Source organism: Podarcis pityusensis, assembly GCF_964106645.2.
Source record: "Podarcis pityusensis genome assembly, chromosome: 7".
NCBI classification, from domain to species: domain Eukaryota; kingdom Metazoa; phylum Chordata; class Lepidosauria; order Squamata; family Lacertidae; genus Podarcis; species Podarcis pityusensis.
In genome coordinates, this window is record NC_138031.1 from 29,923,246 (window position 1) to 29,937,567 (window position 14,322).

The following is a 14,322-nucleotide window of genomic DNA, read 5'->3' on the forward strand; positions in this document are numbered from 1 at the left end:
TCTCTTGCATCTTTTGCAACAGTGGCTTGCAAAAGATGGAATGCCTTGGCACACAACAATTCTTTTCCTTATGGACAGTACGTGTAGAGTAAAATGGGGCAGGGATGATGCTAAAGGATATTAAGGAAGTGCAAGGAGGCAAGGAGATAGGCAGATATGGAACACAAGAATCCTGGGATGGGGAGTTGGAGACCTACACACAGACACCATGAATGGCAGTTTATAGGAACCATGTGAGAGGCAGATTTAGGGCAGCGTAACTGGTTCCGCCACACTAGATGCCGAGCCTTGGGGGTCTCACAACTATGACGTCGTGAATTGAGTGGAATGGAAGGCGAAAGGTGGGGATGCTGAATCTTGGGTTCACACAGCGCTGCTGAAATTTGAAAGACCAATGTCCTCAACATAGCTTCATCATGAAGCTTCATCATAGAGGACGTTTTACTGGAATCCTTCGTGGAACTCTTGAGGCCCATAAAATCCTTGAGTCAATATAAAGGGTGACATATGGATATTTCACTTAGGGCAGCCTTCCCCAGTCAGGTGCCATTCAAATGTTGTTGGACTGCATCTCTCACCATCCCTTAAAATTGGTTGTGCTAGGTGGGAATGTTGCAAGTTGTAGTAGTCTAAAACATTTGGAGGCAGCAAGTTTGGGAAGGCTCATTTAGGTTGAGCTTTTTCAGTTACAGCTTACTACCTAGAGTTTGTTCTGCCCCGGGACAAAAATGACTTCAAAGGAAATGAGTTTGGCAAATTATAGTATAGAAAGAAATTATCTATATATTGTCTAGCAGCTAAGAAAACCTTCTACAGGCTATAACAGGAATGAGGAACCCACAGCTCTGCAGATGTTCTCGGACTGCAACTCCCATTGGCTCAGCTAACCCAACCAATGGTCAGGGATTATGGAAGTTGTATCCCAACATCTGAAGGATTGTAGGCTCCCCATCTCTGGTCTTTCAGTGCCATGCTATTTTTCTTTAAGACTGCATGTGTAAACATACTTGCTAAGACATAAGTATCATAGAAGTTGCACCGAGTTCAAAGAAACCATGCTATAAATGTGCCTAGACAGAATACACCTTAACTAGTAACTAATCACTTCTTCTCACAGCTAATCTAACTAGAGTTTCCAGAATTTCTTCATCTGAGGAGAATTCTAAAAATTACAATACAGTTGCAATATTCCTACTATTTCCTACTTCACTGTGGTGGCACCTACTCTCTGGGATGCCATTATTCAAAAGAATCAACAGTAGCATGCTTCCAAAACATTACTGAAAACACGCCTCTATATCCAGATGTTTGCTGATCGCCAGCACTAGATTCTACCATCCTATATTTCTTGATCTTCTGATATTTGCTCTTTTCTGAAATGTTTTTGAACTATGTTTTATGTTTGATATTTATTTATTTCTTAATAGCAAAGTGGATTAAAAATATTTGAAAATAAAAACTCATGAAATTTTCAAATTTAATAGCTCTCAGTAGTTACATCAAGGACTTGAAATTTAATTGTGTACAGTACAGATTATTCCAAGATGCTTAAAAAAAACCTGGGGGGCAGGGAGAAGGAATACAGATGAGAAATATGGAGTGTAGATCAGCTTTGTTCCTTGAACTAAGCTGTCCATCATAAAGCTCCGCATCCAAAATAGAAGCCAGCATCTTCATGCTTTCTGGTAGACGCGAGTACATTTGGCACTATTCATGACACATTCCTGCAAAACAAAGAATGTTCATTCATCAGTCTCTCTCTCCAGATCACTAGGGAATAGAGCAATGTAGATAGATACTTAGTATGCCTGAATTATGTTGCATTCCAGCTATTGTGTACAATTTTGGCTAGGAATCCAGGGGAAAATTCCACTTACCACAATGAGTTTCCCATCTACTATCTTTCTGGTTATCGTGGTTTCTTTGCCATCCCACTCCTGGTGCTGGGTCAATACATTATTATCATCTAAGGTGATAAGGGTCTGAAAAAGAATACAGAAATCTGGTACTTAGCGTCTTAGTGAATTTATTCCAAAACTGCTCTGTCCCAAGAGAGTGCAGTAATAGTTAGTGTGCTTCTGATCTTGCATTGGTGTGCATAACTAAGGGCCAAACTAGATTTGATGCATTCATGAAATTAGAATATTTTTAATTAGAACTGCATGAGTAGCTTTTCAAAAGCAAATGAAAGCACAGGGAGGGAAGAGGGAACTCCTGATTGGGAACCAGGGAGGGAGGCGTTAAAGTCTTTCACCTTAGCTACAGTTCTTTCCAATGGGTGCTTGCCCTCTCCCAGTGCCAGCAGGTGCAGGATACCAATCCAGATTAGGTTCACAGCAAGGCCTGAAGCTTTCCTCTGCCAGAGTCCCAATCTGGAATCAGGCCCTCATGCAAACTTTTTTTAAAAAAAATGTCATTAATGAAATTAGCAATTGTGTAAAGGGTGCTATGTCTAGTTTTGTCCTAAGGAGTAAACTCATGCAAATGCTACCAGAGAAGTACCGTATTTTTTGCTCTATAACACGCACCCGACCATAACACGCACGTAGTTTTTAGAGGAGGAAAATCCGTAGGCATACCACCCGTAGGCATTCCCTCCATAACACGCACAGACATTTCCCCTTACTTTCTAGGAGGAAAAAAGTGAGTGTTATGGTGCAAAAAATACGGTACTTGCCCCTTTAATTAAAGAAGGCGAACAGAGATTACCATTTTGTCTGAGTGATAAGATATTTTGCAGAGGGCATGCCAATACATGGATAGTCTGATAGTCTGATTACGTTCAGCATATGCCTATGCACCAAAGGGGGAATTATCATGCTCCTGCTTTGCCAGATTTATAACTGGGTGTGGAAAGTGTCTTACCAAAACAAAGGAGACAGAATTCAAATATTATATATACACATGCCAAATTAAGCATGTCCAGGAACCCTAGAGCTCTCCCACTTTATGTATCTTTTTTTTAACAATATGTCCACCCTCCAAATCCCCACCCACTCCAAATTCCTCAACACAAATTCTCCAGAAAGCTGAAGCGCTGCCTTCATCCAAGAAACCCCTACCCCAATGGCTGACCAGTTATTTCTCCCATGAAGGCAAGAACAATAAACAGCTATCAGAAACACAGGCATTTGCCCAAATTCTAATTGTGCAGACAATTAAAAAGCAGTAACTTTTAGACTCTTAGTACGCCAAAGAGTCTGTAGAAGATAAAGAATGAAACGTGGATTCTCTATGTTGTCATGTACTTTTCTCTGTAAATCTTTGTCTGAAGTTTGATACTGCCAAGAAGGATCAGGACACGCCTAGTTTTGTCCTCCAGACAGAAAATGAAAATGACGCCTGACAGACATGTTAAATGAAATGCTTGCACAACTTCTAACCATGGCTTAGCAACACCATGTGAATGTGCTGGCTCCCAGAAAGGAACTAACAGCCACTATGCTCCTTGGCAGTCTCTGTTACTCCTACACTAAACCGTGGTTAGCAAGGAGAAAGCTTAACCATAAGCCTGGGTTCAGACAACATACTAAGAGGAACTTTGGCTTAGTGTAGTGAAGAAGGAAGAAAAACTGGGAAGGAGCAAAGTGGCTACACAAGGTCCTGTCTGGATGCTGTGCACATTCATGCACTCCCAGTAAGTAAAAGTTTGGCTTACCATGATGTGTGAATGAAGTTGGTGCCTCCTACTCTGCCACCCTTAAGAACCCCCAAATTTGACACATTCCTTACTTTGCCTTATGAAAAAGACCCCTCAGAGCATCACACTATTTATGCTCTCAGTGTCCCGTGGGTCTGGGAGAGGAATATTTTTGCCCCCTTTTCTCTTGCTTTAAATAAGCAGTACAGTGGAACCTCGGTTCCCGAACGCCGAAAACCCAGAAGTAAATGCTTCTGTTTTCTAAGGTTTTTCGGAACCCAAACATGCGACATGGCTTCTGCTGAGTGCAAGAAGCTCTTGCAACCAATGGAACCCCCCGCCCCCGCTTGGTTTTTTAATGTTTTGGAAGCCGAATGGGCTTCTGGAATGGATTTCATTTGAGAACCGAGGTACCACTGTAACAGAATGGGCTGTGTGATGGTTAGCATATGGTAAAAAGCTTTGTAGGGTGCAACATGCAATTAAGACTGTCTCCTGGAATCCCCTTTCACGTAGCACTTTCACAAAGGGATGTGCAGAACCAGTTTGGGAGACGATACTGTAATTGTAGTATTGCAATTGGAGATTAAGGAAAGGTCCTGGAAAATCGCCATTACAGTATTCTTATAGGTTATTTGCATAAGATTATGCTCCTGTTACTGTAATCTGAGGGGAATTCCCATGCTCCAGTACCTGCAGAAGCAAGATGCTTGTCAGAAATCACACAACGTGACACCTTAACGCATATGGCCATGAAAAGAGCTCCAGGAACTTGTTGTACCTGTTTGGTGAAGAAGCCTACTGAAGGGATCATCAGCTGGCAAGCATCCAAAAGGGAGAGCTCCTTAGCCTTAACCACAGACATGACACTCCCAAGAAAAAGCCAATGAATCATTCAGGCCGGGCTTTTGACCTGACTGTTCTGAGGTGTGCAGATATGAATCAAATCCCACTATTCCATTGCAACACATTCTTTTGCTACCAGAATTTACAAAATGGGACCATCATTAAGATTGCATGGATTTCCCAAAATTAAAAAAGGAGCTGCACTAAGAACAGTAAAAAGTTGCAGGTAGCCATTTGAATCCATTAGGGAACAAATCCAGCTTGCTTTGACATTTTAGTAGGGATTGTACTACTTCAGCTGAGAAACACGCCCCCCCCCCCAGCTTGAAAGGCCATAGATTGTTTAATTGCTTTTATTTGATATTAACCACTGTTTAGCATATCATCCAAACACAATTAAGCTGCAGTTAATCTTAGCTATAGGTTAGCTGAAACAATCCATCTTCAAAACATAGTTTATGAAGATGGCTTGGTTCATCCAACTGTAATTAAGATTTGCACAGTTTAGGGTTTTGTTAAGTGTGTTGATCTAGCTTTCACTCTCTTGTTGTCTTTGTGGGGCTCTTTACCTGCTTGTGGTGCTCAGTTCCATGTACTGGCTGGGATGTGGAGATATGAATTACCACATCACAGCAGTGTTTTGCCAGCTGCAGTGGCTTCCGGGCCATATCTGGGCTGAATCCAAAGGGGCTAATTTTGACCCTGAAAGCCCTTCCATGGTTTAGGACTAGCCTACCTGCCTGTGTCCACATGTGCCTGCCTATAGTTAAGTTCTGCAGCACAGACCTTCCTTTGCCATTTGGCAGTTATCCCTCTTACCACAGAAAGGCCTTCTCAGTTGTGGCATCCTGACTCTGGAACTGTTTATTTATTCATTGCACTTATATTCCACCTCCAATGAACTCAATGTGGTGCACATAGTTCTCCCCAAATTTTAATCCCCCCAAGAGCCCTGTGAGGTAGGTTAGGCAGTGACTGTCCCAAGGTCACCCAGTGATCCTCTTCATTGCTAAGCGGGAACTCTAGACTTCCAGGTCTGGTCTGACACTCTAACCACTACGCTGCACATCCCTTCACGGGGAGGCTTGATGCCAGGCTCACCTAGCTTGATGCCATTTTAGGTATCAAATACTTTTTTGATTTTCAAAGGTAAGGTTCCAATCCTGTATCTACTTACCTGGGAGTAAGCCCCAGCGGGGCCTACATCTGGGCAGACATGTACAGGAAGCTACTGTTAGTTTGGTTATTATTTTCAAATTGCTACTTTATGTTTGCGGCTGGATTTTTTTGCTTTATTCTTGAAGCTTTGTAAATTGCTCTGAGAACAGGTTTGAAGGGCGAGGTACACAAAAGAAAAAAGGAAGAGAAGGCAAATAACCACAGAAAGCTCACACACTTCCAGCATTCCCCCAAGATGAGTTTGCATCATTAACAGTGGCTAATCTACAACAGAAGCAAAAAATTCCCAAACAGCACTACGGGAACCAAAGGCAATGACTGACAAACCAAACGCAATACCATGCTGATTCATGAGGAAATTTACCTCAGCAGTGATGCAACTGTGCACCACTTGAACCACAGTGATTGGTATCATTCAGTGTTACAACACGCATTGATGGGAGTAACTTGTTCACCTAACAGAAATCAGAAGAGTTCAGGGAGTTGCATCAGCTTCTTCCTGTAGGGATGTTCACATGCTATATTCAACGCGGGTCCAATGTGTGTGGCTAAACACGTGTACAGTTAGTGACTGTGAATGTTCAACAAAGTACAGTATGTGACCTGTGTACCCAACGGCCGAGCTGTACAAATCAACAAACACACACGCTTTCACACATAAATGTGCACATGTGAAGAGACGGGTTGTACTTGTGAGCAGTGTGAACATGTGATTGTTCAGTACATGCCCTCTCTGGACGATCGCTTCATTTACCTGAGTTTTTCGGCCATCTAGCGTCTCCTCATTGAACTTCTCGCCCAATTTGAAACTGAATTCTGATGTTTTGAATGTGCTTTCTGTTTTCACATGGAATGTGTCTCCATCTTTAGTGATGATAACGTCTGGCTTTGCCATGCTCCCCATCTTCCTCATGGCCATGCCCACACCTGCAGAAAAGAGAAAGGCAAAGGACCTGTCAGATTGGTTCAGCCAAGCAGAGTCATTACGCAATAACACACATACACACATGCACACAAAAGATTACCTAACTGTTTAAATTACCCAGCGTGGGGAAGGAGAACTCCAGTGACTCAGCTGAAGTGTTGAAGCATCTCAGGTTAATCAGAAGCTTATTATAACTACTCCACTTTCGTTCTGCCTTACAGGAGTAACAGGTCTTTTTGTAAGACTTCAGCATATTACCAAATGACTTCTGCCCCAGATACAAATAATTAAATTATATCACATTGGCATTTAGAAAGGGAAATCAATGAAATCAGGCAAAAAAGTACCCATTGCTCTGCAGAAAAATTAGAAATAAATTGTGTCATGTCACAACTCTCGCCTTGCTCCTCCTCCAGTGCTATCTATCTGAGACTTTCTGGAGAGAAGTAAACAACAACAACCCAGAACACTATGTTTACAAATACAGTCATTCATGTAGGCCACTGGGGTGGAAAGTGTGACCTTCCAGATGTCATTGGACTTCAGCTTCCATCAGCCCCAGCCAGCATGACCAATGGTTAGGGATGATGGAGTTGCAGTCTTGAAATATAGAATCACAGAACTGTTGAGTTGGAAGGGACCCTAAGGTTAATCTAGTCCACCCCCTGCAATGCAATATCTGACGGAGCCCAGCTTCTCCCTCACTGCTTTAGCCTAACTACTGAAATCACCAGGAATATAACAACAGCAGCAATAACAGTTTGCAGGACATATGATCATTAAGGAGAAGCTTGTATTCTCTTAATGAGTGGATAGCCAAACTGCAGAGCTCACATTTCCATTCTCTGGAGATAGACTTGGACCTCATCTAGATTATTGTTGTGCATTTTAAGACTCAATTCATGTTCTGTTTCTGGAATGGGGACTAGGCTATACATATATTTTTAATATATGTCATGGCAATTGTTTCATTGCCACAAGTATTTCAGCTCACCACATGAAACAATCCCCCTCTCCTCTTGCCACACACTGTTCTGGGGTTTTTTCTGACTCTCCTGAGCCAAACTGGGAGACCACAAGAGGGGAGTGGACTGCATTGCACTAGTGGAAGTTATTGCATTGAGCTTCTGCTAGCAGGAACCATTAGCTGAACTGAGCCCAGAACAGAGAAATAAAAGGTTTCCTGCACCAGTACTGTAATCCTTAAGCCTTTACTGCAAAGACTATAAAGGCTGCCTTACACATGCTTATTCACCACTTGATGGATGCAACCTTCATTGATAACATCACAGAAAGGTTGTATGGTAACTCGAAGCACAATGCTTTTCAACAGTCAGCAAACCTTCATGAACCGAGTAAATGGGCAATGAGAAATCAAGAGGTGCAGCAAATCCACGCACACATACTCTCTCTCTCCCAGACACTACTAGTATATTGAAGGGGGAGTCTCTATCTTCTGGGTTGACACTGAAAGACCAAAACATTTGGAATACTCTTTAGATTCAATGTAGTGCATAACAGCCCCATGCCAGCTAGAGTATATAATGGACTAACACCATGATTGTCTCCATTCACTGGGCACAAGAACTTAGTTAACCCCATGTGTGAAATAACGAGTGTGTCAACTGTGGGGCTAGTTCAGGCCTGCAGTTCAGGCCAAATGCAGCTCCACAAGCGAAATGCAACACACCCGTGCTTAACAATTCCCCAAACAAGCCATAGCATGCCCCAGTGATACATTTCCCCTATTCTTTCTTGTGCAATTACATTTACATCTTCAAAAAGCAAGGATCTAGTCCTTAAGGATGCAAAAATAGATATGGGGTGCCATACAGGTTAGGAATGGGATTTAAGCACTGTTCATAACTCTTTGCCACTACCCAGGAAGATCAGAAGCTGAATATTTTTTTTACATACAATGTGTAAATACAAGTAAGTTGTGTTTTATCTGCATCATTTAAATGGATCACAGGATTCTGCTTGTTCTGCAAAAGCTTGGATACTAACACCAAGTTTAGAACAGAATATGCACAGCCCTATTCAAGAGTCATCTGTGGACTTGGATTGCATTTTAGTGAAATTAATCCACAAGGATAGAAAGAAGAAAGGTTCTAACATAACAGCCGGATGTTAATTCAGATATCTGTTATTCTTTCCAGTTTCAGCCTCAGCTGGAGCCTTTAAATACACTGTAACTTGGCAGATCTATCAATGCAGCCCCAAACTATTCACCCCTAATTAGGTTAGTGTTCCGTTCAATTTGTCTGGTAAAATAATAATACTGAATATGAGATCACTGTGCTACATTTTATCCTCCTGTGCACGGTCACAGGAAGTTTGCTCATCCTGGCATTTTTTCCAGTCCGTGCAGTGAGACAACCAAAGCCAAACATTTAGATTTCACATAAAAGATCAAGGCAGCGCACAACATTAAATATCATAAAAACAATACTATATAATTGCAAGAATGACCGGCTTGTCTAAAAAAAGAAAATCAAATTAAATTTCATTAAGAGCATCATATTCTGTTATAATGAGCATTCATCCCCACTTGTATGGTTTCTTCTTGCACCAGAGGTGTCCAAATGCATTGTAATAAGAAGTGTAAGCTGTGTTACAGGAGTTCTGAAGGTTTCTGCCATCTGCCCTCCTTTCTGACTCAGGTGAAATCCCTGGGAAAGTGCCATTCTGCTTATATGAGAGATCTCCCTCTCCTTCCCATCGCCCCCAGCCATTCTTCTGTCCCCCCACCCCACTCCAAGTTTTTCATATGTTGTTTTAAGCAGATGGTTTGGTATATGCGCACGCGCACACACAAACACTGCAGCTCAATATCATGTTTGAAACAATATCCATTTGTATTTGTGTGCCTGTTACTAAAGCCTGAGAATGCCTCCACAGACCTTGGACAGAGCATTCAGCCTCTCAGGAGCTGAGAAAATGAGACACACAAAAGCTCCTAATCCCAGCTCCCCACAGGAGAGACAGATATGCGCTTCCAGGAAAGGAAAAATTAATTAATTCCTGTTCCCTCTTCATAATCCTCCACTCCTAATCAAGCCAGACACACCACATGTGCACAAAGTAGGAAGAAATAGGACTGTGTCTACTCCAGTATGACAGAATACGAGAAAGGCGTGACAATTCACAAAACCCAAAGAATTGCAGTGCACAAAATGTGCATCACGCAGACACTGCTTCCCTTACACAAATCATAGAGAAGAACTTTTAAGTAAGTCACTTAATCCAAAGCAGCCATTTTAAAGACAATGCCACTATTTAAGCAGTGCTTTTTGGGGGGGTGTTTTTTTTTTTTTTTTAAGCTTCAGGCTGCAATGCTACATTTATTTTATTACAGATGCACAAAGTCATTGCATCCAGAAAGGCTACGTCCATGTAAATAGCTAGGTTGCAGTCGGCAAATTGGATGCAAAAATAAAAAATGCACACACTACTAGCACTACTGTTCTTGTGATAGGATTTGCCCAACTCATTTATGGATTGGCTTACTTTTCAATCCTACTATCTGCCCTTCCGCCCCCTTTCTTTTCCCCCAAGTTTTGCCCAATGAAAGGAGGGAATCTCTAGTTCTGCTTCTCTGTTGTCATAAAATATCCTCATCATTTTAAATGGTATCCCCTTAAATTCTTACTCCCCCCCCCGCCCGTTCTCCCCATCCATTCCCTGCTCCTTACCCAACTGCTTCATATACTCGTCAAAGCCGTCGCTGGAGACCAAGCGCCACCTGCCCAAGAAAGCCTCTGGGTTCGCCATTGCGCTGCGTTTGGATGGAGCTGTCCCGGCTGACGACCAAGAGAGAGAGGCTTTGGGAAGAGCAGCTGCAGGGGAGGGGGGAGGCCGGGGACGTCTTTATATAGATGTCCTGAGCATGTGCTGCTGCCAGGGGACCAATCGGGAGGGCTGACGTCACGGGTGCCGGCTCCCAACCGCGAGGACGCTGCCGGCGATGCGCTCCAGCTCCTCGCCGAATGATTGGGCTGCGCGGCCCAAGGGCGCGAGGCGGAGGGTCCTGGGCTTCAGCCCTCGCGCTGCGGAGCAAGGCCCTCGCGGCGGGAAAGCCCGGACGCCGGACGCGTCTACCCGCGTTTCTCTCACCCTCGTCTCGCTGCACAGCGAGGTGCCCGGATGGCGCGCGCCAGAAGCAGAAACCCCCGCGCGCCAAGACTGCTCGCAAATAGGCAGCAAAGCGCCCTGAAGGAGTCGCCACCCCCAAAGCCACAGTGGGGTGACGCCTCTCCTTAGGCGGGTCCCCTCAGGTGGAGGAGCATTGTGCGCAGGGGCCGGGCATGGAGCGCCTTTCCCGCTCTGGGCAACTGCAGGGGGGCCGGGGCCCGTGTCGGCGGGGGCGGGCAAGGCAAGTCTCCTCAGTCCAGCAATTCCCTCAGGACCGCCTTGAACGCCCACGCCGGCGTTGCCTCAACTCCTTCCTGGTTTTGTTCCTTGACTGTTGCATTTGCACCCCACTTGTCCTCCAAGCAGCTCAAGCTGAACTTTAGGGTTCCCCGTCTCCTCGTTTTGGCCTTGCAGCAACCCTGTAAAGTAGGTCAGGCTGAGAGATGGCCCAAGGCTACTCAGGTAAGCTGCTGTGGGGATTTGAACCCTGGGCTCCCCTCCCAGGTTCCCCCGTCCAGCATTCTAACCACTACACCACCCTGACAATGTGACATTGTTAGTCCATTTTGGTCCTGATAGTGCTGCCCCAGGGACACTGATGGCACTGTGGTCTAAACCACTGAGCCTCTTGGGTTTGCCGATTGGAAGGTTGGTGGTTCGAATCCCCACGACGGAGTGAGCTCCCGTTGCACTGTGCCAGCTCCTGCCAACCTAGCAGTTCGAAAGCATGCCAGTGCAAGTAGATAAATAGGTACTGCTGCGGCGGGAAGGTAAACGGCATTTCCATGCGCTCTGGTTTCCATCACGGTGTTCCGTTGCACCAGAAGTGGTTTAGTCATGCTAGCCACTTGACGCGAAAAGCTGTCTTTGGACAAACACAGGCTTTCTCGCTCTGAGAGTTAGATGAGCACCGCAACCTCATAGTTGCCTTTGACTAGACTTAACTGTCCAGGGGTCCTTTACCTTTACTGCTGCCCTACTGCAACCTTTGGGAGTTTGTCTCATGATTACCAATGCAGCTACCTATTATTCTTATGTGTTTCTGAGTAATGAGCCTTCCAATGACTATCCAGGGACATTCTGGAGAAGAGTGACTAGTGGGGTGCCACAGGGTTCTGTCTTGGGCCCAGTCTTATTCAACATCTTTATCAACGACTTGGATGATGGACTCAAGGGCATCCTGATCAAATTTGCAGATGACACCAAACTGGGAGGGGTGGCTAACACCCCAGAGGACAGGATCACACTTCAAAATGACCTTGACACATTAGAGAACTGGGCCAAAACAAACAAGATGAATTTTAACAGGGAGAAATGTAAAGTTTTGCACTTGGGCAAAAAAAAAATGAGAGGCACAAATACAAGATGGGGGACACCTGGCTTGAGAGCAGTACATGTGAAAAGGATCTAGGAGTCTTGGTTGACCACAAACTTGACATGAGCCAACAGTGTGACGCGGCAGCTAAAAAAGCCAATGCAATTCTGGGCTGCATCAATAGGAGTATAGCATCTAGATCAAGGGAAGTAATAGTGCCACTGTATTCTGCTCTGGTCAGACCTCACCTGGAGTACTGTGTCCAGTTCTGGGAACCACAGTTCAAGAAGGACACTGACAAACTGGAACGTGTCCAGAGGAGGGCAACCAAAATGGTCAAAGGCCTGGAAACGATGCCTTATGAGGAACAGCTAAGGGAGCTGGGCATGTTTAGCCTGGAGAAGAGGAGGTTAAGGGGTGATATGATAGCCATGTTCAAATATATAAAAGGATGTCACATAGAGGAGGGAGAAAGGTTGTTTTCTGCTGCTCCAGAGAAGCGGACACGGAGCAATGGATCCAAACTACAAGAAAGAAGATTCCACCTAAACATTAGGAAGAACTTCCTGACAGTAAGAGCTGTTCGACAGTGGAATTTGCTGCCAAGGAGTGTGGTGGAGTCTCCTTCTTTGGAGGTCTTTAAGCAGAGGCTTGACAACCATATGTCAGGAGTGCTCTGATGGCGTTTCCTGCTTGGCAGGGGGTTGGACTCGATGGCCCTTGTGGTCTCTTCCAACTCTATGATTCTATGATTCTATTCTTTTTAGTTTGTCCCATCACTGGATTAAAGAAAAGATGGAGACCTTTTTTTTCTCAGCAGAGAGAAGGATGTGCTTTCCCCTCACGTCTTGTAATGGATATATGGAACCCATTGCTGCAAGATGTTGCCATAGTCACCACTTTAAATGTGTTGGAAATGGAACTAGGCCTGCCACGGGTGGGGGAAACAGGAAAGGCATTGCCTTCGGGTCTTCCTGTGGACTCCGCAGACCATCTTACTGGCCATTGTCTGAGGCAGGATACTAGGCTAGATGGACCTTGGTCTGCATTCACATGACGGTTTGTTTCCCTGAGGTTTCCCTAACTGTTAATTTCCGCATTTTATTTGAGCTTTTATGCAGCGTAAAAGCCACTTCCAGACTTTTTACTGGAATAGATGGCATGATAGATTTCCATGCTCTTTGTTAATTAAAAATAAATAAATCAGTTTGCAGCTCCGTTAACATGGAAAATCGTGGTAGTAAAGTGATGAAATTTGGGGCTGTATACCGACCTACAGTTATTTTGCACAGTTTTCATGGGGGAACAGAAGCACGGGTGGGGAAGTAGTGCTGTGTCACACCACACTTCCTGATATGAATGAAATTTAGCATGACATGCCGGTGCATTGCTCAAAAAGCCACCATTCCAATAACACAGTAGGTGCTGCAGTGTGAAAGGAACGTTGGAAAATGTGACACGAGTGCTATCCTTATCAGGAATAACTAACACAATATTCCCCACATCTGAATGCTCCCTTATCCAGCAGGGCTCTTTCTGTGTACTGATTATGCAATATTCTCAGCCTATAGCCATCCGCATGGTATTTGTTCACTGTAAACACTCCTTACTGTACTTCCCCCATCCAGCGTTAGTTCTTCTGTTTACTAGGGGAGTATCCCTATCAGGGTGATTTAGCAGTTTTAAGTCAGAAGCGTACAAGTACTTAACTTGGGAGAGTGGAAGGGTATGAATGCAGCTGAGTGGGATACCCTCTATCCTGCTCTAAGGACCCACCGTGATGAATGATACAAAATAACAACACAGAGACCAAATAAGCAACTTTCAGTTCACCTTTAAAACATGCTAAAAGAGCATGAGCATGAGGAGTGTTGATCTTGCACAAATGTGCAGAGCTGACAGCACACAGCTCATGTGACCTCTCACATGGGCTGCTGCTCAAGATGGCTAGTGTCTTATCAGAATAAACTCCCAAAACCATCTCTAGGCCCATCACTGACTTCCTATAAAATGGGAAGCAGCCCCATGAATTTTCATACAGGAAATTGAATAACTACCATGAGATGGAGAAATACAGTGAAAGAATTGTCTGGGACTCTGACAAACATCCCACATGGGCAAAGGCACAGGACCTTGCAGCTGCCACCAACCAGCTGATCGGTGGTGCCTGCCAACCCTGCTTTCAGCAGGGACCCATGTTTTTACCTGCCATACAGGTAGGCATGGCTTGGAGACAACAAGGGGAGGGGGGGTTATTGGTTTGTTTGTTCTTGCTCTCGTTTT

At 44.4% G+C, this 14,322-nt stretch overlaps 2 protein-coding genes and 1 long non-coding RNA gene across 4 annotated transcripts in view; 1 reads left to right on the forward strand and 2 right to left on the reverse strand.

Annotated features, from left to right (window-relative positions):
• The window catches only part of LOC308481351 (myelin P2 protein-like), a 215,637-nt gene that overhangs the window by 75,893 nt on the left and 125,422 nt on the right, over positions 1-14,322 (reverse strand). The gene's annotated exons all lie outside the window — the stretch shown is intronic.
• On the reverse strand, positions 1,464-10,445 carry LOC308481348 (fatty acid-binding protein 5-like). The gene is made up of 4 exons (XM_081013689.1): positions 10,286-10,445; positions 6,420-6,592; positions 1,878-1,982; positions 1,464-1,724 (listed from the first exon to the last, which is right to left on the reverse strand). The coding sequence occupies exons 1-4, from the start codon at positions 10,362-10,364 to the stop codon at positions 1,674-1,676; spliced, it is 408 nt and encodes a 135-aa protein (XP_080869815.1). The 5' UTR covers positions 10,365-10,445; the 3' UTR covers positions 1,464-1,673.
• Positions 13,879-14,322, forward strand: part of LOC308481408 — a 50,953-nt gene continuing 50,509 nt past the window's right edge. For both annotated transcript variants that reach the window (XR_013988646.1, XR_013988647.1), the window contains exon 1: positions 13,879-14,255. This is a non-coding gene — a long non-coding RNA (uncharacterized lncRNA). The remainder of the gene's footprint in view (positions 14,256-14,322) is intronic.

Excerpts from the sequence above, each read along its gene's own strand:
- LOC308481348 (XM_081013689.1), bottom strand. The coding sequence starts at position 10,364 with ATGGCGAACCCAGAGGCTTTCTTGGGCAGGTGGCGCTTGGTCTCCAGC. Across the intron at positions 1,983-6,419 it reads TAGATGGCCGAAAAACTCAG|ACCCTTATCACCTTAGATGA; the intron begins GTAAATGAAGCG and ends ATTCTTTTTCAG. Across the intron at positions 1,725-1,877 it reads TAGATGGGAAACTCATTGTG|GAATGTGTCATGAATAGTGC; the intron begins GTAAGTGGAATT and ends TTTGTTTTGCAG.